We start from the raw sequence: 26,149 nt of genomic DNA on the forward strand, positions 1-26,149 counted from the left end.
CAACCAAGTAGACTGTAGGTTCCTTGACATTTGATGGGTGATGTTACGCAAGGTGATTGCTAATATAGGTTGCCCCCCTCTCTTATAAAGGTGGGAAGAAGAGCGCTATCCTGAAGGCATCAAGTGGAAATTCCTGGAACATAAAGGTCCTGTGTTTGCTCCACCTTACGAGCCTCTGCCAGAAAATGTCAAGTTCTACTATGATGGTGAGTTGTTCAGGATTTGTCTGGGTTGTGGTCATGAAAAAAGAGTGGTTTGGTGACCACCCCTCCACAGGGAACAGAGTTGGAGGTAGGGTCTAATCAAATGCATGTAGTATTAAAACAGTGCTGTGAAGAAAGGTCTAGTTTACTTGGTTTTCATAATCAAACCCAGAAATTGATCTAAAGATTATTTTAATGTGAATAGTATTTCTAGGAACCCTCTTGATAATGTTCTATTCCATTGTAATTTCACTGTGATTGAATTAGTTGGGAAAGCCAAATTCATGGCAATATATTTTTAGTAAATACAAATGCAAACTTATGTTTAGAAAACATAAAAGTAAACTGATAAGTTATGTGTCAGAGGAAATGGACCTAGAATCATTTTGCCCTTTAGGTCCATGAGGAAATATCAGACTGAGCAAAAAGGACATGTATGCTTCTGCTTCTGAGTTCATACATCCCAGAAGTACTCTTTAAGGTCTAAACTGTAGAGTTTGACCATCTTTGTCAGACACTCTTAGCCTAGGTGCCCTGGAACAGTCTGAAATGCTTTTCATCGATAGTCACGGTAACTCTTTTTGCTCTCAAGATGTAGTTTTTGAAGGGGGGCAAACATTAACATCTCCTCATTTGTAAAAGTGTGCTCCCTATGTTACAGTGGAAAAAGCACTGGCTTAGGAGACACTTAATGGATTCAGATTTTGACTCTGCTGCCTCTGTGACATTGGGCAAGTCTTTAAGCCCCATGGGTGTCAATTTCCTTATCTGTGAAATAAGAAAGTTGGGTTGTGTAGCCACTGAAGTCCTTTCCATCTCCAGATGTGTGATCCCATAAATGTTTGTCTTAATCATCTGATTCTTCTGCTCTACCCTCATCTCTTTTTAAGGGAAGAGAGGGTCTCAATTATGACAAGCGACTGTGAGTCAAGCCTCATCCTACACAATCACCATCCACTGGTTCCAGTAACACAAGATAGCCCCTACCTCCACCATTACACCTAGATCAACAATGTCCCCCAACATTGCCCTCTTCACAGCCACTTGAGAGAACACAGATGAGATACTCCCCTCTGTCCTCTCATCCCCAGTACATGAAGTCTTTACTTCAAGGGAAGAAGCAAGAGTTGCTGACATTTATATAGTACTTCCAAGTTTATAAAATGTTTCATACACATGATCTAGTGTGACCCTTTCAGCTCTACTGGGAGGTAGATGCTACAGGTACACTTATGGTACCTGTTGCTTAGTAAGGTCCCTTGGGTCTTATGCTCCTATCAAAACCATATTGCAATCATAGCCAAAGGTTCAGTGCCTAATGGTACCAGCTAACTTTAGCAAATAGAGGTAACTATATAATCTGAAACAGTAATCAGCAGTGGTGAGATCCATCTGCTGGTTCTTTCAGTCTTTGCTTTGGCTTGTGTAGGCAGATACTCTACTTTGAGTTCACCATCTTTTCTCTTAAACTTGCTTCTCCTTTTGACTGTATAGCTATTCACCCAATCTCCCATGTTTATAACACTGATGCTATCTTTACTCTTCCCTTTCCTATCCAGGCAGTTACCAAGTACTGACCATTTCACCTCTGCAGTGTATCTTGGATGAGTCCTTTCTTCTCTCTCCCTATTACCACTACCACCCACCTGAACTAGAGAAATAACTTCCTTAAGCATCCTCCTTCTGCTTCCCTTCTCTTTTGCTCCAGTCCATCCAGACTGCTGTCAGATTTCTCATGTCTAGACTTTATTATGTTCTCGGTTCAGAAATCTTCAGTATCTCTCTTTTGTCTATGGAGTGTCCTCTATCTGCTTTTAAAGGCTTTGATGATCTGCCTTTTCAGCCTTATCTCACTTTCCCCCAGTACTCTTTCTAACCACTGGCCAAACTTCACCACTTTCCTCAAACATACCCTGTACTTTCATGCTTCATCTTTTGCCCACTCTTTTCCCTATATCCGCTATAGCTCATTTAATTTACACCTAATACGATCCTTTTTGTAATAGTGTGTATATTATATTTACTTTGTGTTTGTGCCCTATCCCTCATTAGCCTATAAACTCCTTCAGGGCAGTGACTGTATCTTATTGAAACTTTGACTCTCCTCTAGGTAAGCATAGTGTTCTGTACTGAGTGGGTGCTTCATAAATGTTGGTTGGAGCTGGCAGCCCCACCTCTGCAGCATTGCACCTAAAAGGGTGCTCTCTGTCCCCTGGGCAGGCAGCCACTTGGTCCATTGGCCTCAGGAGTGGATGCAAACCTCTTGAGTTGGGAACATGCTGACATCTTGTATGTGGGCTAATGATCTCAAATTTTCCCTTTTTCCATGACTTATCTCCATAGTGTTCAAATCTCAAAGTAAACTAGCAATAACCAGAGAATTGATTCAGATCTCAATTCATAGGTACGTGATAGGTAGCACAGTATAGTTGGGACCGTATATAGCTGCATACCCTACCTCGCAACAGTGTTGTGAGGCAAACCTTCAAATGCCAAATATGCATGTGTTTTTATCATTTTTACCATAAGTAATGTTTCACACAGTAGAGAGGAAACAATGATGGGGAGCTCCAGGTACATCTCCAGAGTTGTCTAAGATAGCAGCTGGGCATCTCCATTGCTCATAAGCTACAACCAGTCTTACATGTTTTTAGGTAAGGAGGTGATAGTTCAGACACAAGGGTTAGGTCTACCAAACTCAATGAATTGGCAGTACAGAAATATAAACATTTGGCATATAATTACTTTTTCATTTGTGTTCCTTAGGAGGCAAGGTGATATTTCCGGGGTTAGCCCCTCTGATACATCATTCCCTAGAAATCTTCAAATAAGAGTGAGCCATTCAAAGCCAAACTTCCCATTGTTTGGGTAAAGAATAATGGCCAAATAAGTGACTTTGAAAAGGAAGAGAATTTTAGATGTGTTGTGCTGTGGCCATGGGCTGGGAATGCCAGGTTCCTGACTCAGGGCTTTTCTTGTTTTTGGAGTTGTTTTTTTTCCTTGCCACCCCTAGACTTTGTCCATGTTAGTTCTATTAATCAATTTGGAGTCATTTTCTTTTGGCATTTGATCATTGAAATTGGTCTTTCTGATTTGTAACCATTATTGAGACCTCTTTTCTAAAGGCTTCCTCTGCCTTTCCTTATGTAGGTGTCTCAGGATATTCTCAGCCCTTCTGACAAAATAGTATCTTGTTCTGCTCCCTGAGGTTTGAGCTCAGTTTGCTACACATTTGTGCAAGCTCCACCTAGGGAATAAGTCAAAACTGGTCCTGCAAGTGCCCTTGGGAAGAAAATTCTGAGTCACCTGTCCCATTCCCATTCCCACAGAAACCTGCTGGGGGAGGGGGGGTAGGACCTGCTGTGACTAAGAACACAAGCTACTCTTCCTGAAGGGACAGCAGGTTTTCAGCTCTGACTCAGCACTTTTCTCTTCCTGGATCTCAGGGCTTATCCTGTTCCATAAAATGATATCATTGCCAGGAACAGCCATATCACATTCTCACCACCATGCTACAAGGAACTGTCATCAGCTCTGGAAAGCTCATTCAAAACCGACAGACATTCCAGAGACTGGAAGAGTCAGAATGTGCCCCTGTGGCCTCTTGGCCTCTTCTTATATCAAAGCTTTTGGGTCAGGGCTGGCTATCCGGCCAAGGAGACAAGCTTCTCTCCACTCGCCAGTGTCAGAGACAGAGGGCTGTAGTCATTTTTTTTTTCCAGCTTGAATATCACTGTCCTGACAAATGTTTACGTTAACAAACGTGAATTCACTTGTATGTAAAATCCGAGTGTTACATTATTACTTTGTTTGCTTGTGAATTTTCACTTTAGCGTAGCCTCTTTTTATGTCTAGAAATTTGTCGTCCCTTCCTGCCTCTGCCAAGCCTTGGCAAAGGCTCTTTGGGGTCTAGGCCTTTGGTTTGCCACCTCTGGTTCAGATGATCTAAAGGTGGAGTTGATCTTTGTGTGGAAAAGAGCGCCATCTTTTGGCTAGTTCTGTAGGGATGACTCATAATGACTTTTAAATAACTAGGCTCATGTTTCTCTGCTATGACCTTGGCAAGTGGCTTTCCCTCTCTGGGCCTGTTTTGTTCTCTGTAAATTGATGAGCTAGGTGATCTCTAAGGTTCTTTCTAAGTCTGACAGTTTGTTATTTCTTCAGACAAAGAGGGTAGCCACGGTCCATTGAGGCTACAGCTGTATCCTGAAATGACACCCTTGTTTTCTGACCGAACTTTGGCTTTCTCCTTGACTGAACTTTGACTTAGTTATAGCGAAATCCCATTTTCATGAAATGGATCTGGATGAAAATTAGGTGTTGGAGCAGATCATCCATGAACCTAAAGTAGTTCCATAAATTTCCCAGGAAAATTGAAATTTTCCTTAAGAATTTTCCAAAGAATAAATTTTTCATGATTACACAAGTACAACCTAGATCAAATTGCTTTCCTTCTTAGGAAGGAGGGTGGGGAGGGGAGGGAGCGAGAATTTGGAACTCAAAATTTTAGAAAATGAATGTTTAAAAATCCTTTTACATGTAATTGGGAAAAAAAATAAAATTATTACTTTAAAAGAAAAAGAATTTTCCAGAGAAAATATTGTTTCAAAGATGGACTCTCTGCTAATGAATTAGTATAAATAAAAGCTCAATGTTTATAAAATTCACAGTTATCAAACTTTACTTGTTAGTCACTTAGTAAAATTAATGCTGTTTTAAAACAGAAATGGAATGAGACAGGAAGAAACCTAAGAAACAAGACTTAGCTCTATAATTGCACGGCCTTTGACAAATCCAGTGGACCTTCTTGTCCCTGTGAAAGGATTGGACTAGATGACCTAAGATCCATTTCAACTCTAACCTTCTGTGATATTGTTTATTTACTACCGAGAACCCCAAGGCAGTTCAGCAATTTATGAAGCACCACTTTTGTACAGGACCTTGGGGAACACACAGTTCCTGTCCTCAGGAAGCTCAGTCTGAACATTCTGTTGAAGAGGAATTTTATGTAAATGGGAAGAGCATCTGACTTCATAGTACTCATGCTAGAGAAGACCCTTCTGTCATTTCACAGAAGGAACTGAGCTTTCCTCATGTGAATCTGCTGAGTTTTAGTCCCTCCTTAGGGACTATATTGCTTGAATCAGTAAGTTCTTTGTAGGAAGAACTACCAAAAAATATGTTTGTAGTGGTTTGATCTCTAGAAAAACCATCTGAGTCTCACAGGCCTTGAGAAAAGGACTGGGCCTAAACATATACTAGCTTTCATTCTTGGCTAACTCTTTTTTGGAAACACCTTTTCTCTAGGTAAAGTCATGAAGCTGAGTCCCAAAGCAGAAGAAGTGGCTACCTTCTTTGCAAAAATGCTTGACCATGAATACACTACTAAGGATATCTTTAGGAAAAATTTCTTCAAGGACTGGAGAAAGGTATTCCCCTCCCCCTTTCCCCCACAAATTTTAGTGCTTTGTAACAATGAAACTTTAAAAATCTCGACTATAGAATGGTACTAGAGAGATAGCAAGAAATGACAACTCCATTAGAGTTAGAATTAATGAAAGGTTTTATAAGTTGTGCTATATGATTATAGCAAGTCATGAATATCCCTACAGTTTGGAAGAATTGATTTTTATAGCAGAGAAACAGACCATGCCAGTAAATTCATAGGTCTCTTGAAGTGTACTGATTGAAATCAGAATGAAATTTGATTGAACAAGCAGCAAGGTACAGTGGAAAGAACCCTGCCTCTGGAATGTAAGGATCTGGGTTAAAATCTTAACTCTGATACTACCTGTATGACCTTGGGGCAGATTACTTAACCTCCTTGGGCCTCAGTCCCCTCATCTATAAAGTGAGGAAATTGGATTTGGTGGCCTCTGAAGTTCCTTCCAACTCTAGATCATGTGATCCTGTGATTCAGCTGAATATTTTATGAATATCAAATATGCACGGTATAATACTGGACTTTGCTCCACAGAAGTAACTGTAGGGCGAGGTGGGATGTCTGGTCTTATAAGGATTATATGAAAACAATGGGTAGGTAATGGTTACATTAACAAAAGAAGGAGGAGTGAGTAGGATTTGAAGGGAGAATGAGGTTAAGTTCATTTGGGAGCATGTGAGATCAAGATTTGGGAGTTTTTTAGGAAAGGTTTACCATTGGAGCTCAGAGAATAAATGACATCACCAGGAAAGAGTGAAAAATGAAGGAATGATATTTTGCTCTTGCCTATATTTAGCCACAGGAAAAAAAAAGATTCCAGGAGTTTATAGCAGAAATGAGAATGGTATAGTGCCTCAATAGCCAAAAGAAAGTATAAGTTTTTGTGTCATCTGTTCAAAGTAAGGCCCTCCAACAACAGCTAATGTAATGGTTTGAGAGTTGCTGGCATATTTCATCAAGGGTAGTATGGGGAGAAAAACCCCAATTCATTTTGGTTGGCTGTCAAGAAGGAATGGATATCTCTGAAGGGCAGGCCCACTTGGTTTCCCCTTTATTCTTCCTCATTTGGCTTTGCTACTTCTGCAGTTCAATCTTCATCATATCTGACTGAGACTTTCAGGTGATGACAGCCAGAGATGATAACTATTAAACTTCACTAATTCTGAAATCCTTAAGAAGTAGCCTTGTTTCACTGACATGTGAGCAAAGGACAGCACTACTCAGGCTAGCTCTTGGTATGCTAATCTCCTAACATTATTCTCAGAAACCAGACCTCTATCAGAAACTCTTGTTATTGTGTGAGCTGGCAAGTTATTAAACTGCATTTTTTAAATTAAAATTTTCATTCATTCAGATTGCTACTACCCAGAGCTCCTCAGTCTGAATTAGTAAAATTTTTCTAAATAAGATGGAAGAAAATGAAAGTATAATGTTGTTCTTTCTCCTTTCTTTATTCCTTTTTAACTTTCCCCATGTTTTCTTCTCACCAGGAAATGACAAATGAAGAGAAAAATAGTATCACCAATCTTAGCAAGTGTGACTTCAACCAGATAAGCCAGTATTTCAAAGCCCAATCAGAAGCAAGGAAGCAAATGAGCAAAGAAGAGAAACTGGTACTATGTCTATATTTTTAAACCCTTTCAGTAACAACAATAGTAATCACAACCCGCACCTATGTAGCACTTTATGGTTCTAAAAAAGGCTTTATGTACATTTTCATTTGATCTTTATCACAGCCCTGTGAAATAGTCACTACAGCTGGTGGTTGTTAACCCCGTGACAGTGTTCTTTAGGTAATATCAGGCTTCACTTAAATTATAATGGTTCTTTGGTTCATCTACCTTCTCATTCTTTACCACTTTTCAGTAGATTTGGATTGATTTATCATTTCTTTAAACCAGGGGTCAGCAACATATGGCTCTCGAGCCATATCTAGCTCTTTTGAGGGCCAGATATGGCTCTTTCTACAGGAGCCATAAAGTCAATTTTTTTTCAGGCGCTGTTACAGGAGCGGCACTGTGAGCACTATACGGCTCTCACGAAATTACATTTTAAAAAATGTGGCGTTTATGGCTCTCACGGCCAAAAAGGTTGCCGACCCCTGCTTTAAACTATAGTCCAGTATTCTTGCCCCACAGAAATCTAGTTTGAACCTTGCTTCCTTAGAACAAGAGATTAATGAATAAGTACTTTGAATAATATCAGATACAAACCTAAATACTCCATTGAACTAACTGTGGCCCAAGGGTTATGTTAATAGGACATTTGGAGGGGCAACTAGGATAGAGATGCAGACCTGGAGAAGGGTGTCCTGGGTATACATTTGACCTCAGACACTTCTTGTGACCCTGGGCAAGTCACTTAACCTCAATTGCCTCAACCTTACAGCTCTTCTGCTTCAAACCAACACTTAGTAATAGTTTTTAAGACAGAAGGTGCAGGTTTAAGAACAACAACAACAAAAAAAAAAAAACAGGACATTTGGTAGGTGACCACTATCCTAACTCATCAGCTGGATTATTAATTCATACTTAATGTTGGCTCTAAGCCCTCTGGCTCTTCCTTGAGCCTGATGGCACATATACTTACATGCCTCCCTAAACTTAGCTAAATAGCCTTGTACCCTAGGGTTTCTTTTGACATCCTGTCTCTTATTACCACCTTCTCCATTTAGGACAAAGGTAAAAAATTGAGGGGAGCTATGAGGGAAGGATAACAAAACTTTCTTGCTGGTACCAATAAAGACAAAACCACATTTTATATAATTGATTTACAATGATATTTGGTTGGTGGTAAACATTTGATGCCTATTTCTAAGTCAAGGCCATCCAATCCTACTTTGATTTTCTGCTGATTAGTACAGTTGTATAGCATATCCCAAGTCTTAGTGTAGTTTTAAGCCTTTAAAACTTTTGGGATACTCTGTATGCCCAAGAGCTTCCATTTTGACCAAGTCTTACTGTGTCATATGTATAAATAAATCTTGAACTTCATATTTGTGGGGAATTGTTACTAACAAAAGAGATTATCCTAACCTTCCTTGCCTTTGGAAAAAAATTATCACTTCTCTTTTTGTCTTTGAAAACATTTTATTCTTGTCTTTTGTTTTTCATTGTCTTTATTGTCCAATGTACCCCTCACTCAGCTATCCCTTAAAGAATTTTAAAAGGTGGAGAAGACATAAAGTCTTTAAGCAAGACTTAAAACTGCCTCAGCCAAGTCTGATATTATATGCAGTATTTTATCCCTACAGTCCTCTACCTCAGCAAAGAAATGAGGGAGTGTGTAGTATTTTTTAATTAAATTTTCTTTTTTTGGGGGGGGAAGACTTGAAAAATGTAAACATATATGCATATTTCCATAAGCAAAGAACAGAAAAAGGAGGTTTATATGTGAAATTGTGGATCTTTTATTACATCTTACAACTTGGTTTCTTAAAGGATATATTTAATCTCTCTAGTGTGTATTACTAATACTGCCTTATTTGCCTCCTAATGAACTTTCTTCTTTTCTTATCCATATATAGTTTTTAAATTTAATAATTATTTTTTTAATTTTTAAGGCTCCATTAAGAGCTTTCCTCCTTCCCCCTCTTAAAAAAGATCTCAGGGGCAGCTGGGTGGTACAGTGGGTAGAGCACTGGGCTTGGATTTGGGAAGACTCATGAAGATTATGAGTTCAAATCCAGCCTCAGGTGCTTACTAACTCTGGAACCCTGGGTAAGTCACTTAACCCTACTTGCCTAAATTTCCTCACATGAAAAATGAACTGGAGAAGGAAATGCCAAATTAATGGGGGCATCTGGGTGGCTCAGTAGATTGAGAGTCAGGCCCCAAGATGTACGGGAGGTCCTGGGTTCAAATCTGGCCTCGGACACTTACTAGCTGTGTGACCTTGTGCAAGTCACTTAACCCCCATTGCCTAGCCCGCACCACTCTTCTGCCTTAGAACCAATACCCAGTATTGATTCTAAGATGGAAGGTAAGGGTTTAAAAATTTTTTTTTAATTTAAATTTTTAAAAAAGATCTCCTTTGTAACAAGTAAGCATAATCAGACAAAGTTGATCCATATCTTGGTTGTATATGAAAACTTATGACTCATTCTCTACCTTTTAGATTAATACCTCTCTAGAAAAGTGATGGATTATCTCTCTAGGAAAGTGATTAATTATATTAATTAGTCTTCTGGAGTCATGATTGATTGGTCATTTCATTTGTTAAGAATTCTGTTTTCCAGAGTCACTTTGCATCAGTTCATCTTACTCTTCTCCCATTTCTATTTACTCTACATATTCATTGTTGAGACCTTCAGATACTCTCTGGGAGACAGCCGAGTTGAGATTTCTTTACTTTTTAATCATTAAATAGAATTGTTTGGTTGTTCTTTAAAAAGAAAAAAAAAAGAAACCTTGCTTCCTAATGTGTAAATAGAATTAGCCTCCTTCCTCCCACCCCTACTTATCCAGTAGCACTGTACCTTGTAACAAAGAAATACAGTTAAGCAAAATGAATTTATCCATTGCCAACCTAGATTTTAGAATGATTCAAAGTAAGATTGATTCTGCTTCCTCTTGCCCTTCATTCATTCCCCATCTCATAATTTTTTTCTGATACATCCATGGGCCCTTGAGGAGGAATATCAGGGGGCCACAAAATAGCCCACAAAATTTCTTTCACAGAAGCCCAGACACCACACAATATAAATATATTAATCCATACTTGGAAGAGGAAAGGACTTTTGGCAATGCAAGCCCACAAACTGGGCAACTTAATATGTGACATGAGATGCTTGATCCTCTGAGTTTGACAGTATATAGTAAGACTTTACTAATTTGGTGAGCATTTGGGATTACATGTGCTTTCCTTCTTATAGTCAGACCCTTAAGTAGGCAGAGCAACCCAAGATTTGTCCCAGGGTGGGGAATATAGAGGACTGCTAACCACATTTGTACTCCTTCTCTGAGGGAGAAAGAATGGGGGAAATCAAGCTTGGTAGTAGGGCAGGGGCAGGAATATAAGAAGGAAGAACTGATTGCAGTTTGATGAAAGGTGGGATTTCTGCTAATGGAATACCAAGACTGTGTCCTAGGATTTATCAAGCAAGAGAAAAGAGGGGAGAAAGAAGCCATGATTGATAGGACCTGAGCTCTTGCCCAGACTAAGGGGGGAGTGGAAAGGGAAGTTGAAGTCAAGGCCTGGTCCAACAGCTATAGTGTATTAGGGGCTACTAGACAGAACATTTCACTACCCAGGCAGCAATAGAGCAACCCAAACACTAGCAGCATACCACAATTGGACCAAAGAGAGGTGGGGTTTAAAGTGGGGAAAGGAAAACTATTTTTCAGTGCCTGCCAGAGGCCCACACTATCTTGGGAACAGTTTGCTTCCCATTTCAGGGATTTTTTTCCTTTCCCTCAGGGATTTGCCCTCCCAAGTGGATCATGCTTTCCCAGAGTTCATGAACTTTTATATTTTCATAATTTTATTTCAAGATGATTGGTTTCTTTTGCAATTCTATATCTTTTATTTTATGCATTTAAAAATATCATCCTGAGAAAGAATCCATAGATTTTACCAGATTGTCAGAAAGGTCCAGGACACAAAAAAAACATGAAGAACTTCTAGCCTAAAAGTCTAAGAATCTTGTCTCCATGAACAGCTGCTTTGACCCAAGTCATGATATCTGGTGCCACTGCTTTGGAAAGGATGGTGTCTCTGCCTCTGAGGGAGGACACATTTTAGCAGCCTTACTGAAAGAGCCCTGGACTGGAGGAAATCTCAGTTCCAGTTTCTAATGACTCTAACTTTGTGTCCTTCTTATCTCTTCTGCAAAATAAAAGTGTTGGACAGTCTGTGAGTCTATGAAACTTAAACTGTATTTGACCCCCACTCTCAACTCAGCTTCCTTGATCTTTGAGTCCCTTCCCTGATTGGGGACATCATTTTCTTCCTTACTCCTTACCTGTTATCCATAAGGGATGCCATTCCATTATCATCCCCATCTCCCAATAATCAGGCTTCCAGAATGCCTTGTATAAAGAAACCATTGGCCTTAGCATCCAGCTATCTACATAATTAGTTAAAATAGGAAGCTCCCCACTAGCCCATGCCTTTGAGGGGACAGGTTAGTCTTCTACAAATAAACTTAGGGTATCTCAGAGCCTCTGTCCTCTCTCTAGGGTCCACCTCATCCCCTGAATAGCATCCTTTTATATAGCTTGCTCTTGTGATGCTTTTCCCAGAAATTTCCCAAAAATTCTTTAGTAATGACTGTCTTCAAGTGATTTGCAAACATCAACTTGTGACACTGACTGAAATGTAAGTGGGTATCACTGAAAAAAATAAAAGCCTGTTCAGTGAAAGGGGAAATAGTTGTGATATGGCAAAGTGTTAGATTTAGACCCAGCAAGTCCCAGGGAAAGCTTAGCTAGGTAACTAGGGCAAATAATCATCTCTCTCAATTTTCTCATCTGAAAAATGGGATAAATAATATTTAGAATGAATAATATTTCACAAGTTGCATTTCATAAAACTTAAGAGTACTATAAAAATGCATTGTACTCTCAACATTTAACATAATATCAATGATGATATTAAAAAGTATTATATAAATCATTATTCAAAATAAAAAATTCATTCTTATGCTTAGAAGTTCAAAGCAACCCTATTAGAAGAATCCTTGTTTTCTTTAATCCTGTTTTTTTGTGGGGGGAGGGCAATCTTTATTCTAGATTCCCTTATGTCTTTTGGATAAAACTGGATATTTAGAGTAATAAATCATTTCAAACTTTAGTCATTAAAAACCACTTGTGCCATGTAATAATTCTGAATTCAGAATGATAGGGGTTCAAATGAATGTTTTAGTTGAATTAATTTTAATTGCTTTTTAAATCTATATGTGCATTTGGTCTACAGGCCAAATGATAAAATATCCTAACATGACTGAATCTGTTTTTAGTATTTTGTTTCTTTCTTTTCTTAGAAAATCAAAGAGGAAAATGAAAGGCTATTGAAAGAATATGGTTTCTGTGTGATGGACAATCACAGAGAGAGAATTGCCAACTTCAAGATTGAGCCTCCAGGTCTTTTCCGGGGTCGTGGCAACCATCCCAAGATGGGGATGTTGAAAAGGAGGATTATGCCTGAAGATATAATCATCAACTGTAGCAAGTGAGCACAGTCGTCTTTGGATTTCTTCTTAAGTGACTAAAGGGAATTAGGCAGGAGAGTAAATGGAAGGGTTTTCTGTATTGGGGTAACATAGAGCTCTTTGAAATTGCCCAACATAATTGGAAGTGTTTAAATTAATTATAGTTAATGCTTCAACTATTTGATATTTTTTTTGCTAAGAGTGAAGAAATCAAACTTGGTAATTTATGCAAATAAAATAAACTCATACTTTTTTCCTTCACTTTTTAGGATACAGCAACCAGCTTCACAGATTTAGAAAGGAAATTACTATTGATTATTTCTCTTCACTTAAATGCCTTGTTGTCTTATTGCCCTCTGTAGAGATGCCAAGGTTCCCCCTCCTCCTCCTGGACATAAATGGAAAGAAGTTAGACATGACAACAAGGTCACCTGGCTGGTATCCTGGACAGAGAATATCCAAGGATCCATCAAGTACATTATGCTGAACCCCAGTTCACGAATCAAGGTAACAGAGCACCCAGAAAAACAATGTTTAACATTCTTTTTGAGTTACAAATTCTCTCTATCCTTCCCACTCTCGCTGTCTCCTAACCCTCTCTCTTCACTGAGTAGGTGATAATAGATTTTACATGTGCAATCATGTAAAACATTTTCCCATATTAGTGTTTCTGTGGAAGAGGTCTCAAACAAAAAAAGGGGGAGGGAGGGGAAGAAAGTGAAATATAGTACGTTTAGTCTGCATTCAGACTCCATCAGTTCTTTCTCTGCAGGCAAATGGTGTTTTTCACCAAGAGTCTCTGGGATTGTCTTGGATCACTGTGTTGAGTAACTCACTAGGTTATTCATGGTTGTTCATCAAAAAATATTGCTGTTACTGAGTTTGCACTGTTCTTAATGGTTCTGCTCATTTCACTTTAAATTAGTTCATGTAAATCTTTACAGTTTTTTCTAAAATCATCCTGATCATCATTTCTGATAGCACAATAGTATTCCACTATAATCATATACCACAACTTCTTCAGCCATTCCCCAACTGATAAGACAGCCCTTCAATTTCTAATTCTTTGCCACCACAAAAAGAGCTACAGTAAATACTTTTGTACAAATAGGTCCTTTTCTCTCTCTCTCTCTCTCTCTCTCTCTCTCTCTCTCTCTCTCCCACCACCGCCTCTCAATTTCTTTGGGATGCAAACCTAATAGTGGTTTTGCTGGACCAAAAGGTACAATTTTAGAGTCCCTTGGACATAGTTTCAACAGCCAAGAATATTTCACAGGTGTATTTTAGCACCATCTAAAGGATGGATCCCATTGCAGTGAACCCCAGGGCACATAGGTATTTGATTATAGTATAATCTTTTAAGAAGCCTATAGTTAGCAATAAGATACTCACTTATCTGACATTGATCTCTAAGGGGTTAACAAATGAAAAGAAGCTTGTTAAAGAGTTTCAGAATTAGGAGGAATATTAGAGATCATTTGGGCCAAATCAGTGAGGAAACTGAGGCCCACAGAAGTTATTCAGTACACTCTTTGAGATACTAGGAAAATAAATAAAAAGAATAAAAAGCAATCATTGCTCTCAAAGAGCTTACATCTGAATAGGAAGATTATAAGTATATACAATATAAATATTAAGGAAGTAGTTAAATACCCAACAGGTAGACTGGGAAGGGATTAACAGTTGAAGAGATTGGGAAAAGCTTCATGTAGAAGACACAGTTTTCACTACATTTTGGAGGAAGAAAGGAGGTCTCTGAAGTGTGTGAAAGGGGGAGTATATTCCATGCATGAGGGAAGAATGAGCATGGAGAATCAAGATGGGGTGAGGAACAAAGAGAATATCAGGGAGTATAGGAAGGAGAGTACTACAGTCTAGTGAAGCTAAAATAGTTATGAAGAGTTTTATATTCTTTTTTTTTTTTTTTAAACCCTTACCTTCTGTCTTGGAGTCAATACTCCAAGGCAGAAGAGTGGTAAGGGCTAGGCAATGGGAGTTAAGTGACTTGCCCAGGGTCACACAGCTGGGAAAGAGTTTTATAATTCTTAACAGAGTAGTTTATGTTTTCTTCTAGAGGCAATAGGGAGCCACTGAAGTTGATTAAGAGAGAAACATGGTCAGATCATGCTCAAGAAAATTCATTTTGGCAGCTGTATGGAGAGCACACTGGAAAGAAGAGAGACTTGAGATAGACAGACTGACTACAATTATCTAGTCAAGAGGCTATAGTGGTTTATAAGCAAAAGAAAGAGATCAGATACAGATATAGAAATGACAAGATTTGGCACCTAATTGATAAATGAAAAAGAGGAAAAAGAGTTAGAAGTTGAGGATGATGTCAAAAGTTACAAACATGAGAGACTAGAAGAATGGTATTACCATTACCAGAAGAATTAGGGAAGTTTAGGGGGGGGGTTGTAATAATGAGATCCATTTTAAACATGTTGAAATTGAGCTACCTATAGAATGGTCCAGTTTTTGTACAATAGGCAATATGGGACTGAAACTCAGGAGAGAGACTGGCACTGCATCTATAGTCTGTGAGATAAATGCATAGAGATTGTAATTAAACACATAGAAGTTAATGAGATCCCCAAGAGAGTAGAGAAGGAAAAGAAAATAGGACCCAAGACACTATGCAAGGGAGACTGGAGCATGAATGGTAAACTAAATAGTGACTTCTAAAGTTAGGATTTGGATTGGTGGAGACTGTGGTTGGATTGGTGTTGTTGAGGAGCCCCTTGAATTTAAACTCCCTCTAAACCAGGAGTTCTAACTTAGGGTCTTTGAACTTTTTTTTGTTGTTTAATTTTGTTTTTTAAGTAAATTTTTATTGATTTTGTTTTTTCATTGCCTAAATTTCTCCTTTATTCTTTCTCCAACTCTTCCCAGAGAGCTATTCCATTTAATAAAAAATATTTTTATTTTTATAGGACATCAATAAATTCTAATTTAAAAATATGTAATCACATCCTACATTTTTTTTTAAATAAATGAATTAAAAAGCATTTAGAGAGCAACTGGGTAGCTTAGTAAATTGAGAGCCAGTCCTTAGAGACAAGGAGGTCCTGGGTTCGAATCTAGCCTTAGAAGCTTCCTTGCTGTGTGACCCTGGGCAAGTCATTTAACCTCCATTGCCTAGCCTTTACTGCTCTTCTGCCTTGTAATCAATATACAGTATTGATTCTAAGATGGAAGATAAGGCTTTTATAAAATATACATATACATATCTGTGTTTATATATATAAACAATTAGCAAAACTAATCAATATATTGAAAAAAGTAATGAGAAATGATGAATATAAGAGAAATATGGAAATATATTCAGTGTTTTACACTGTTTTCTTCTAGAGGCAATAGGGAGCAGAATTGGTGAGGGATGTTAGAAGCATGCTTTTTCATTGTAGTTTTTACAACACTCACTTTTAATTGTTTTGGGGTTATTGTGTATATATTTTTTGTTCTGCTTTACTTTGCATCAGTTCATGTAAGTCTTTCCATATTTCTCTTATATTCATTATGTTCATCATTTCTCATTAGTTTTTGGAAAAGGTATTTTTATTATTGTATTTTCAATAGACAAGTTTATTTTCCCCTCATGTTTCAAGATAATAGGCTTTACCATACTGACAAGGGAGTCTATGATAACAAAAAGGAAGTTCATAATCCCTGCTCTAAACTAAAGCTATTTTCTACATTTCCTATATCATTCGTTTAGCACTTAACTGGTATAACTTTTATCAGAATGCCCTTTCTCCCTGACTAGATGGAGTTCCTTGAGAGCAAGAAGAATGTTTTTCCTTCTTTATCTCCAAGTCTTAGCTCTAGGCCTTCTACCTAGTAAGCCCTCAGCCATGTGTAAGGAGGAAGAACTAAGAAGTCACCTTTCCATCAGTGTTACTACTGATTAGACCTTTTTTGTTTGGGATTCTGTGCCTGACTTAAGACCTGGAAAGCTGGGATAGAGTCCAGAGAAAAGTCAGGAAGATGATTAGAGGATTGGAAAATAAAACCTATGGAGAAAGGTTATAGCAATGTGATTTATTTAGTCTGGTGCCATTTCTCTGCCCAGCAGGCTCTAGCTTGGCAGAGAAATAATATCCCCACTACTCCAGGCTTTTTTTCACTCTGCCTTTGGAAAGAAGAAAGGTTTGCTGTGTTTCATACGTGAGAGTAAAAAAAGACACATGTCATTTGGAGGCTTTTCTCTTGGGATAGTTACGTGTTTGAGTCTCTATGTGTTGATCAACTGTTGAACTTAATGGCTTAGATTATAGCAATCTTCCCAGCAGATTTTTGGGAACATAATAGCCTGCCACCGTCAACACAGGTTTTTGAGAGAGTTTTTTTTTTCTGTTGTTTCTTCTTAACCACTCCTTACTTTTCCATGTTACTTCATACTCAACCTACCCTAGTTCCAGGGAGTGAACAATAGGAGGTGAGATAATTCTAGATAGACCCAAGCAATAGATATATATATATATATATATATATATATATATATATATATATATATATATATATATATGTTACATATATATGGAATTCTTATGACCTAAAATATACAGGTATGTAAGGAAGAGTAAAGATCAGCAAAATTCTGTGGCCCAACTCCTTCCCTTCCCCTTTTCTATAAAATACCTCTGATGTTGCAACCCAGTTAAAAGAGATTTTTAAGTCAAGGATTAAAAAGTTTAGCCTGGACTCACTTTGTTTCTCCCTGCTCTTGTGCCTATTTGTTCCATACTCTGATGCAAAGGAATATAGCAGCAATAAGTGTAGGTTGAAGGACTTATTAGATTTGAGATGTGAGAGTTCACTCACCTTTCTGCCTGTATCATCTTCCCTCTTTTCCCATTCTGTATTTCAGCATCCATAGCCCCCCCAAAAATAATGGGATAATTGCTGGCTCCCTCCTCCCTTCAGTAGCATAAGCCAGGGACTGCCTTCCAAACTAAAACAATTTATGAATCTAAAAGTCTAAAAAGAGGCTTTTGGAGTTGGGTGGCTTTCATTGTTGACACTGAGCTTTTCTATTCTCAGAATTCCAAAGTCACTGTAGCTCCCTTTACTGGGGATGACAACTGAAGAAAGCCTAAGTTCTTTCTTTAAATGGCCCTCCTTTGTCAAGCAGTCTATAAGTGTCAGCTAAGTGCCAGGCAGTAGAGAGACAAAAACAAAAATAAAACAGTTCCTGCCCTCCAGGAGTGTATATTCTGTCAGAGAAGCTGAGATAATTTTGGTAAAGATCCTCTTAGGGACATGACCCTTTTATAAAGGGCTCTTTTATACATTTACTTCTTTTAAATGTACTTCAGAAAAACTTTCTTATAGAATCAAAGAATTTAAGAACTTAAGAGGATATCAGATATTATATAGTCCTACTCCTTCATTTTTAAATGAGGAAACTGTCCAAAGGCCCTTAAAGAAAGCCCCTAACCCTACCATCTCCCAGTGCTCTGGTCCTGTGAGAACAATATAGGAGCTGGCCCCTGCCGTTTTCCTTTCTCTCAGGCCATAGTTACAGGCATCCCTGGGTCTTAGGCCTAGGAGTCTAGGCAGCCTACTCCCAAAATTGTTTTTGTGGGGAGTCACCCCCATACAATCAGTGTGAGAGAGACAGAGAATTTTTGTTTCAAACTTTTTAGCTCACTAGCTACCATTCTCCATTTCCTTGGCATGACAAATGAAACTAACAAACTTCCCCAGAGGTAGGGAACAGGGAAGAATTTTCAGGTTTGTGAGAGGATCTTTAGCAGTACAAACACTTTGGAATGAATGGCAGCCAGAAATCTATTCACCTGCTTGCAGTGGACCATACTCCTAGAAATGTTACTTAAGATTGATTTTCCATATGTATGAGAGAGAATTCTAATTTCACTGAATATAGATTAAGATGATTTGTATTATAAGGAAAGGTGTCACACATCTTAAATATCACAATGTACAGGAATTCATTTGAATGCCACTAGATACAGCTCTTGAATAGCAGAAGTCAGAACACAAATGTTTCTTCTATAACTTTTGACTTCTAACTTATTTGATTAAACAAGTAGTGAGCATCTAGTTTTTGTGGCTAAATTAGAAACACACAAATGTGAGTGTTAAAGATTTTCATGGCAAAATTTATCTGTCCTTTCATTTGATTTCCTAACCCTCCTGCATTATCAAAATCTACAAAGAATAAGGTATTTTCTTTTGGGTGCTCTCTAGAGTTGGAGTATTCGATTATTTTGAGTTCTTCCTCTTTCATTCCTCCTAGACTGATATCCATATGACACAGAAGGAAAGTAAATCCATACTTCCACATTGTGTTCCCTTGAAGCCCATTACCTAATTAATTCCGAGTCTCCCATCTAGCCTCTTCTTCTTCTGTGACATTTAAATTTGTCCAAAGATTCCTCCCTTTCTCATTGGCCTTCAAGTAGCTTCTGAATCAAATTAAAATCCCTGGTAATGAGTTTTAAGACCCTCTAGAACTGCTTTTAAGAAATGTATTTCCATAAGTATCCTGATTATGGATGGTATCTGTCATGTGAGAGATTCATCATCAGAAAGTTGGCTATCAAGTGATGTATTTTTTCAGCCACAGCAGTTCATGAAATCATCAGTTATTGTAGAGGAAGTAGCCATACCAATGAAGTCACAGCTTTTTTTTTTTTTTTTGAGCATTACCATAAATATCAAGAATGAAAGGTACCACTGCTAGGCCTATACCCCAAGGAGATCAGAGAATAAACAATTAAAAGGAAAACAATTTTCTGAATATAATTTGGACACTTAAAATAACCGAACTTGGTCCCAAAGAAGACAGGAGAAAATATACCTCCCCACTTTCTTTGAAGAACTGGATGTAGAACATACTGTCAGTTTTTTTTGTTTGTTTGTTTTTAACCCTTGTACTTCGGTGTATTGTCTCATAGGTGGAAGAGTGGTAAGGGTGGGCAATGGGGGTCAAGTGACTTGCCCAGGGTCACACAGCTGGGAAGTAGCTGAGGCTGGGTTTGAACCTAGGACCTCCCGTCTCTAGGCCTGACTCTCACTCCACTGAGCTACCCAACTGCCCCTCATACTGTCAGTTTTGACTGATATATTGGATAATTTTGTCAAACTGCCTTTTTTTCTTTTTAAACTTTTTTTATGCTTTCTTACAAAGTATGGCTTTCTGGGGAGGAATGAAGGAAGGGAACTATATATGTAATAGACTATTACTGCACCATAAGAAACAAGGAATAGGAAGAGTTCAGAGAAGCATGGACAGATTTATATGAATTGATACAAATTGAAGTAAGCTAAAGCAGGAAGCAGTATAACCACCAACTACAATAGGAAGAACATTTGTAGGGGTATGGGACTGTGAGTATAGAATATTGCCAATACTATCAGACACAGTGTCTTGTTTAGTTTTACTAAACTAATTTTTTTTTCTTTTTTTTTTTTTCAAGTAATATTTGTTACAAGGGATGGCTTTCTCTAGAGAATAGCAAGGAATATATTCAGAAATTAGAATGAAATAAAAACAAAAGATCAACAAAAACAAGATTTAAAAAAATCTCCAAATCATACATAATCACAGATAAGGAAGTCCTAAAATGATGAGTTCTAGTGAGCATTCATGGGAATTGTTTTTGCGCCATAACCATTTGGTTCAGCTTCTTTGCCTGCCTGTTTATACCATGAAGGGCTAGTCAGTTTCATGGAATCTGAATCCTGGCCTGAAGCTACTTCAAGGTCTCTGGCCCTACAGCACATTCATATAATAATCTTAATTGACTTTGTAACAGGTATAATGAAAAGTGTTGAACTACTTGGTACCTTTGGTGATAATGGCAATTCCACTTGATACAGATGGGTACTCTTTCCAGATATTAGGCAATTAAAGCCAGAAGCTTGATTGACAATTAGAAGAGGGAGGGCTACCTTTTGATAATCTCTTTATGATGGTCTGAGTTCTCATCAGTCTGAATATCCCAGTTACCTTTTAGTTCATTTTTTTTCACTTACCAACTCAAAGGATCTTTTTGATTGAAGTTCAAATGTGGTACAGCCTGAGGCTCTTTACCTAAGTATTAACTAACTCCTCAGGAACTTGGCCTGAGCTTTATTCAAAATCATTCTACTCTGGCTCTTGGAAGTAAACTCCTGGGTTTGGACCTTTGCAGGGAGAGAAGGATTGGCAAAAGTATGAGACAGCTCGAAGATTGAAGAAGTGCGTAGACAAGATCCGGAACCAATACCGAGAAGATTGGAAGTCCAAGGAAATGAAAGTCCGACAGAGGGCTGTAGCATTATACTTCATTGACAAGGTAAGGGTCCTACTGATGTGGAGGCCAGTGAATGAATTTTCTCTTTTTTCTTTTATCTTTTTTCTTTTTAAAACTTACCCCAGATAAAAGACAGCCATCAGCCCTGTGCCCAAGTCTTTCCAGCCAAGAGATATAGGGGATATAGTCTGGGCCAGGTAAGTGGCTCAGTGGATAGAAAGCCAGGCTCAGAGACAGGAGGTCCTGGGTTTGAATCTGGCCTCAGACACTTCCTAGCTATGTGACCCTGGGCAAGTCCCTTAATCCCCATTGCCTAGCCTTTACTGCTCTTCTGCCTTGGAACCAATACTCAGTATTAACAGAAAGTAAGGGTTTTAAAACAAAGAAGTCTCTTAGAAAAGTCAGTTCTTGCTGTAGTGTCTTCCTGGTGAAAGGCAAAAGCATTTTTGTAGTTACCTAATTATTCTCTGCTACTTTATATTCCCATATTGGATATAGGTATACCCTGCATAAAAAAGCCCCAATTAATACTGCTTTGTAAAAAAGTCACTGCTACCTTATAATCAAGTCACATCATAAAGTTGTGAAACTCTACTGTAACTATCCATTTATGTAGCATTTTCCTTCTGAAACTAATTGCCCCTATAACATCATTTTGCTTAATGCCATGCGTAGACAGTTTGCCTTGTTATGGGTAACTTTTATTTGTGGAGGTTGACAAAAGCTACTGTTGTGAGGAAGATTACCCTTACATATATTTTCCACACTATGTAGATCAGTTTTGTGCACCACTGAAACTATTTTATGAGGAGAGGTAGGGATAGGAAACAGTAAATAGGAAATAGGAGATTATATCTATTAATCCTTATACTAATATCTTAAAATCTAAATCCTATACTAAAATCTCTAATAAACCCTAATTCTCCCTGCCTTTCTTGGCAGGATCTTCTTGCCCGCAAAGCAGGCCTCAGTCTGGCCTACTCTGTCCAACTTATATTAAATTCCCTAATTATCTTAACTAATTGATGAACTTTAATTCATTAGTCCTTAACTTCTCCAACCCAATATTTGGAAACAAACTGCCAGAATTAACTGTCAGAATCTCTTCACAGAGAAAACACTGGCACAGCCCCTACTCCCAAGTCAGCAAGAGTCAAGTCTTAATTGCTTTTTCCCCTTTTATAGAGTCTCTTAAAGTAACAGAGGGCGAGAGCTATCTGTTCAGCTTCTTAAAGAGACAGGAGATTTTACAAAACTCCCAACCTGTCAGATATTGTCTCCTAAAGAGACAGTGGGAGATTAAGAAATTCCTATTAACAGTCAATAGCAACAAGACTGAGCATAGTTGTTTGCTCAGAACCCCAGCCTTCTCAAGTTTTAAAATCCAGGATGGGGCAACATCTTATTTACAGCCCTGTTTTTAAAAACCAGATTCATTTTGTCCCTTTTTAAAAATTACGTGTCAGTGACAAAAACAGTAGACAAGTTGCATGAGCTTGTATTATAAATCTCTTCAAACTCCATTTTTCATTTTTTCTTTTTTAACCCTTACCTTCTATATTAGAATAAATACCATGTATAGGTTCCAAGGCAGAAGAGTGGTAAGGGCTGGGCAGTGGGGGGGGGGAGGGGGGGATTAACGACTTGCTCAAGATCACATATCTAAGAAGTGTCTGAGGCCAGTTTGGAACAAAGAATCTTCTATCTCTAGGTCTGACTCTCTATCCACTAAGCCACCTAGCTGCTCCCTCAATCTTTTTCTCCTTCAAAATAGAGTTAGATTTCAGGGGAATCAGTGAATTTTTTTTTTTTAATGATAACTGTCTTTTAGCATAATTGTTTCCCTTTGTAGCCCTATGTATTTTGTGCCTTTAAAAACACAATTCTGAAGAGAGATGTGTCTCAATAGAGTGCTTTCATATCCCCTGAGGCAGTAGTAACACTATTGTAGTACTGAAGCATGGGGGGGGGGGGGGGAGGAGCGTAAGTGTGAACAATGGTGGTATATATGGGAATTCCCAATTCTTCCCAAAGAAGAGTAAAAGGGCTTCCTATTTGAATCTCATGAAACCTTAATCTGGCCTCCATTTTAACTCATATATTTTTCACCTGTATTCTCTTTCTGCCAACTCCTTCCTTTCCACCTCCCCAATTCTCACTGTCAAATCTACAGCTTGCTCTGAGAGCTGGTAATGAGAAGGAAGAAGGGGAGACAGCTGACACCGTGGGCTGCTGTTCCCTCCGAGTGGAGCACATTAACTTACACCCAGAGATGGATGGCCAAGAATATGTGGTTGAGTTTGATTTCCTAGGAAAGGATTCCATCCGATACTACAACAAGGTCCCTGTGGAGAAGAGGGTAAGCAACTGTGGTTGGTGTTCCCTGGCTTCAGAAGGGCTGGCCTAAAAGGGATAGAGTACCCCGTATTTTGTGTCTTATAAACTTCTTTTTGTCCCTGTTTACTAATTTGTGTCCCCCAAGGATAAGGCTACAAACTCTTAGCATTAATATGTAACAGATTGTGCTTCAGAGGCTTTGTTATTGCAGTAATTGTCATCCAGTGCAAAGCTTTCAAATATGAAGCTTGGGCCTTGATAGAGCCCAGCTGTTCTTAGATATTTGCTTTTCAGGAAGCTTCTCCCAATTTCCCTCTCAGAGCCTGACCCAGGGTCTTTAGAGAAAGCCCTTTGAGGGCCCCCACTAACTGAATATACATCTCAGGTTTTCTGTTGTGTCTCAATGGATGACCCCTCGTGAGCTTGGTTTGAAACTATTTCAAGTCCAGAAGTAATGATTATGTTGTGTTTATTCATTTAGTTTAATACTCATGTTGTTTTCTTTTAGGTTTTTAAGAACCTTCAGCTGTTTATGGAGAACAAACAGCCTGAGGATGATCTTTTTGACAGACTGAATGTAAGTATGCTCAGGAGTTGGCCTGTGTTATGAGGCTGAGGCCCATTCTCTGGCAGTGTACTCTTTCTCAGCAGGTCTTAATCCCAAGCTCTTTCAGCTTTAAGACTGCCCAGGACCCTCTGTAAACCCTTAAATTTCCATCCAGCAGGGGTCACTAACATGCCCTCCTCTGCTAGTGTTTGGTCTCATTGGTGCCCATGTGGGATGGAAGTTGTATTGATGAGTGAGGAGGGTCTAGCAACTTGGAAGCAATCAAATAGTATTTCAGGCCAGGATTTCAACTGAAATTCTCAATCCCTTTCCTAGACCAGTATCCTTAATAAACACCTTCAGGATCTCATGGAGGGCTTGACGGCCAAGGTCTTCCGTACATACAATGCCTCTATTACGCTACAGCAACAGCTAAAGGAGCTCACTGCCCGTAAGTGTTCCATTTTTTAGTAGAATGAGTGCTGATTTAGATAGCAAGCATACTCAACTCCTCAAATCCTAGGGGGGGGGGGGGGTGTGTGTGTCTGTCTGTCTGTCTGTCTGTGTCTGTGCTGGGAGAAGCTCAGAAACCAATAGCTCCCATATTAGCTTCCAGCAGCATTCCCTAAAATGCTGACAAGTGTATTCAAGCATGGCTCTAAAAAAGGCTCTTATTTTTTTATGTTACGTTATTACAAAACTCACTCTGGTGAAGACATTGTGATATGATGTCCTTTTGAAAGTGAAGAGCAAGGAGGGTTGTCATGGTTACTAGATGGGGAAGGGAACCCTTTCCTTGAGCTAAATGCAATTTCCCTCTCTTAGTTGTATTTTCTAAAAACTAGCTCCTGAGGGTACTTGCCAATACTCCAAAGCAATTTGGTGGAGCCAAATTATTGTCGTTTTAGTTACTCTCTGTAACATGTAGAATGAATGGCTTTAATGCTTTGCAGTATAAGTAGATTCAAGAAGTGTGTGATATATGTTGCAGTCAGGTGTGTTATCATAAATGGGGACTGAGGATAATAGACAGCATGATTTTGAGACCTAGATCTCAACTGCTTTTCAAGTGTCAAGGAGGCTTATAGAGACATGATATTATTGCCTTCAAAAAAGTTTCACTGGACACAGCCTGATTTTCCATTTCACCTGACATTTTCTTTTTCAAAGCAAGACAGATTTGGTGGCTTAAATAAAAAAATTTAGTCTCAGTTCATTATAACTGAGATTCTTCTCATGTTTTTTCTGGACTTTTTCTGGCCCAACTACAGATTTTCCACTAAGGAAAATAAGGAATTTGGGGGGTTTCTATTTAGCTGTAATAACATTGAAGGTATAGGTAGTGCATGATCTGCCATCTAGAGTTTGTTCATCCTTCCCCCCCGCCCCAAATAAAAGACCAACCCAGAATGAACTGGCATGTGAATTTCAGGTAGTGTTTTGATTTCTTATTATCAAGGCTTCGTGACTGTGATTTTGAGGGGGACATCTCTTAAATCTTGAGAATGAAATAAAAACCATTAAAATAAGTAGCATAGGGACAGTCTGGGATCTCAAAACCAAGATCTCTGACTTATGATGGTGTTTTCGTTTGTTTGTTTTGTAGCGGATGAAAATATCCCAGCAAAGATCCTTTCTTATAATCGTGCCAACAGAGCTGTTGCAATTCTGTGTAACCATCAGAGGGCACCACCAAAAACTTTTGAGAAGTCCATGATGAACCTACAGACCAAGGTAAGTCACTTAAGACAACTTGTCATCAGTGACAATAGAGTCATGCCTCATGGGGGCAAGTGGAAGATGCTTTACAGTAGAACTTAGTACATTTGTAATACATGATCAGAAAGTTTCACTGAAATGAAAACTGTTCTAGAAGAAAAGGACAAATGCTGTCATCTGAATATACTCAAGATGCAAATATTCTCTGCATGACTAGGAAAGGACAAGACTCTTGCCACTGGTTGAAAAGAATTGTATCTTGGACAATTCTTTGTTAGGCACTACAGATTTCCCTTTCCATATGAAGCCATTGGGAGAAGATATTGTCAGTAGTCTCTTAGGGAAGTGGTGCATCGTATTCCTTATAACTTTTGGAGATGAATGGGCATGGAGAAGGAAGAAATGGCTTCCTCACTGCTGCCTGCTATACTCCTAGGCAATAGCTCTCAAATAGATAGCTTCAGGGATCACATGGTTGCAGGAAGT

General features: G+C 38.6%; 1 protein-coding gene across 2 annotated transcripts in view; it reads left to right on the plus strand.

The window, feature by feature from the left end:
* The window catches only part of TOP1 (DNA topoisomerase I), a 127,471-nt gene that overhangs the window by 93,625 nt on the left and 7,697 nt on the right, over positions 1-26,149 (plus strand). For both annotated transcript variants that reach the window (XM_044664320.1, XM_044664321.1), the window contains 10 exons: positions 91-206; positions 5,511-5,632; positions 7,137-7,259; positions 12,629-12,816; positions 13,159-13,303; positions 20,959-21,102; positions 23,234-23,419; positions 23,906-23,974; positions 24,281-24,395; positions 25,551-25,678. In XM_044664320.1, coding sequence (XP_044520255.1) covers positions 91-206; positions 5,511-5,632; positions 7,137-7,259; positions 12,629-12,816; positions 13,159-13,303; positions 20,959-21,102; positions 23,234-23,419; positions 23,906-23,974; positions 24,281-24,395; positions 25,551-25,678 — 1,336 coding nt within the window. The remainder of the gene's footprint in view (positions 1-90; positions 207-5,510; positions 5,633-7,136; positions 7,260-12,628; positions 12,817-13,158; positions 13,304-20,958; positions 21,103-23,233; positions 23,420-23,905; positions 23,975-24,280; positions 24,396-25,550; positions 25,679-26,149) is intronic.

The sequence above is a fragment of the Gracilinanus agilis genome, chromosome 2, assembly GCF_016433145.1.
Source record: "Gracilinanus agilis isolate LMUSP501 chromosome 2, AgileGrace, whole genome shotgun sequence".
NCBI lineage: Eukaryota > Metazoa > Chordata > Mammalia > Didelphimorphia > Didelphidae > Gracilinanus > Gracilinanus agilis.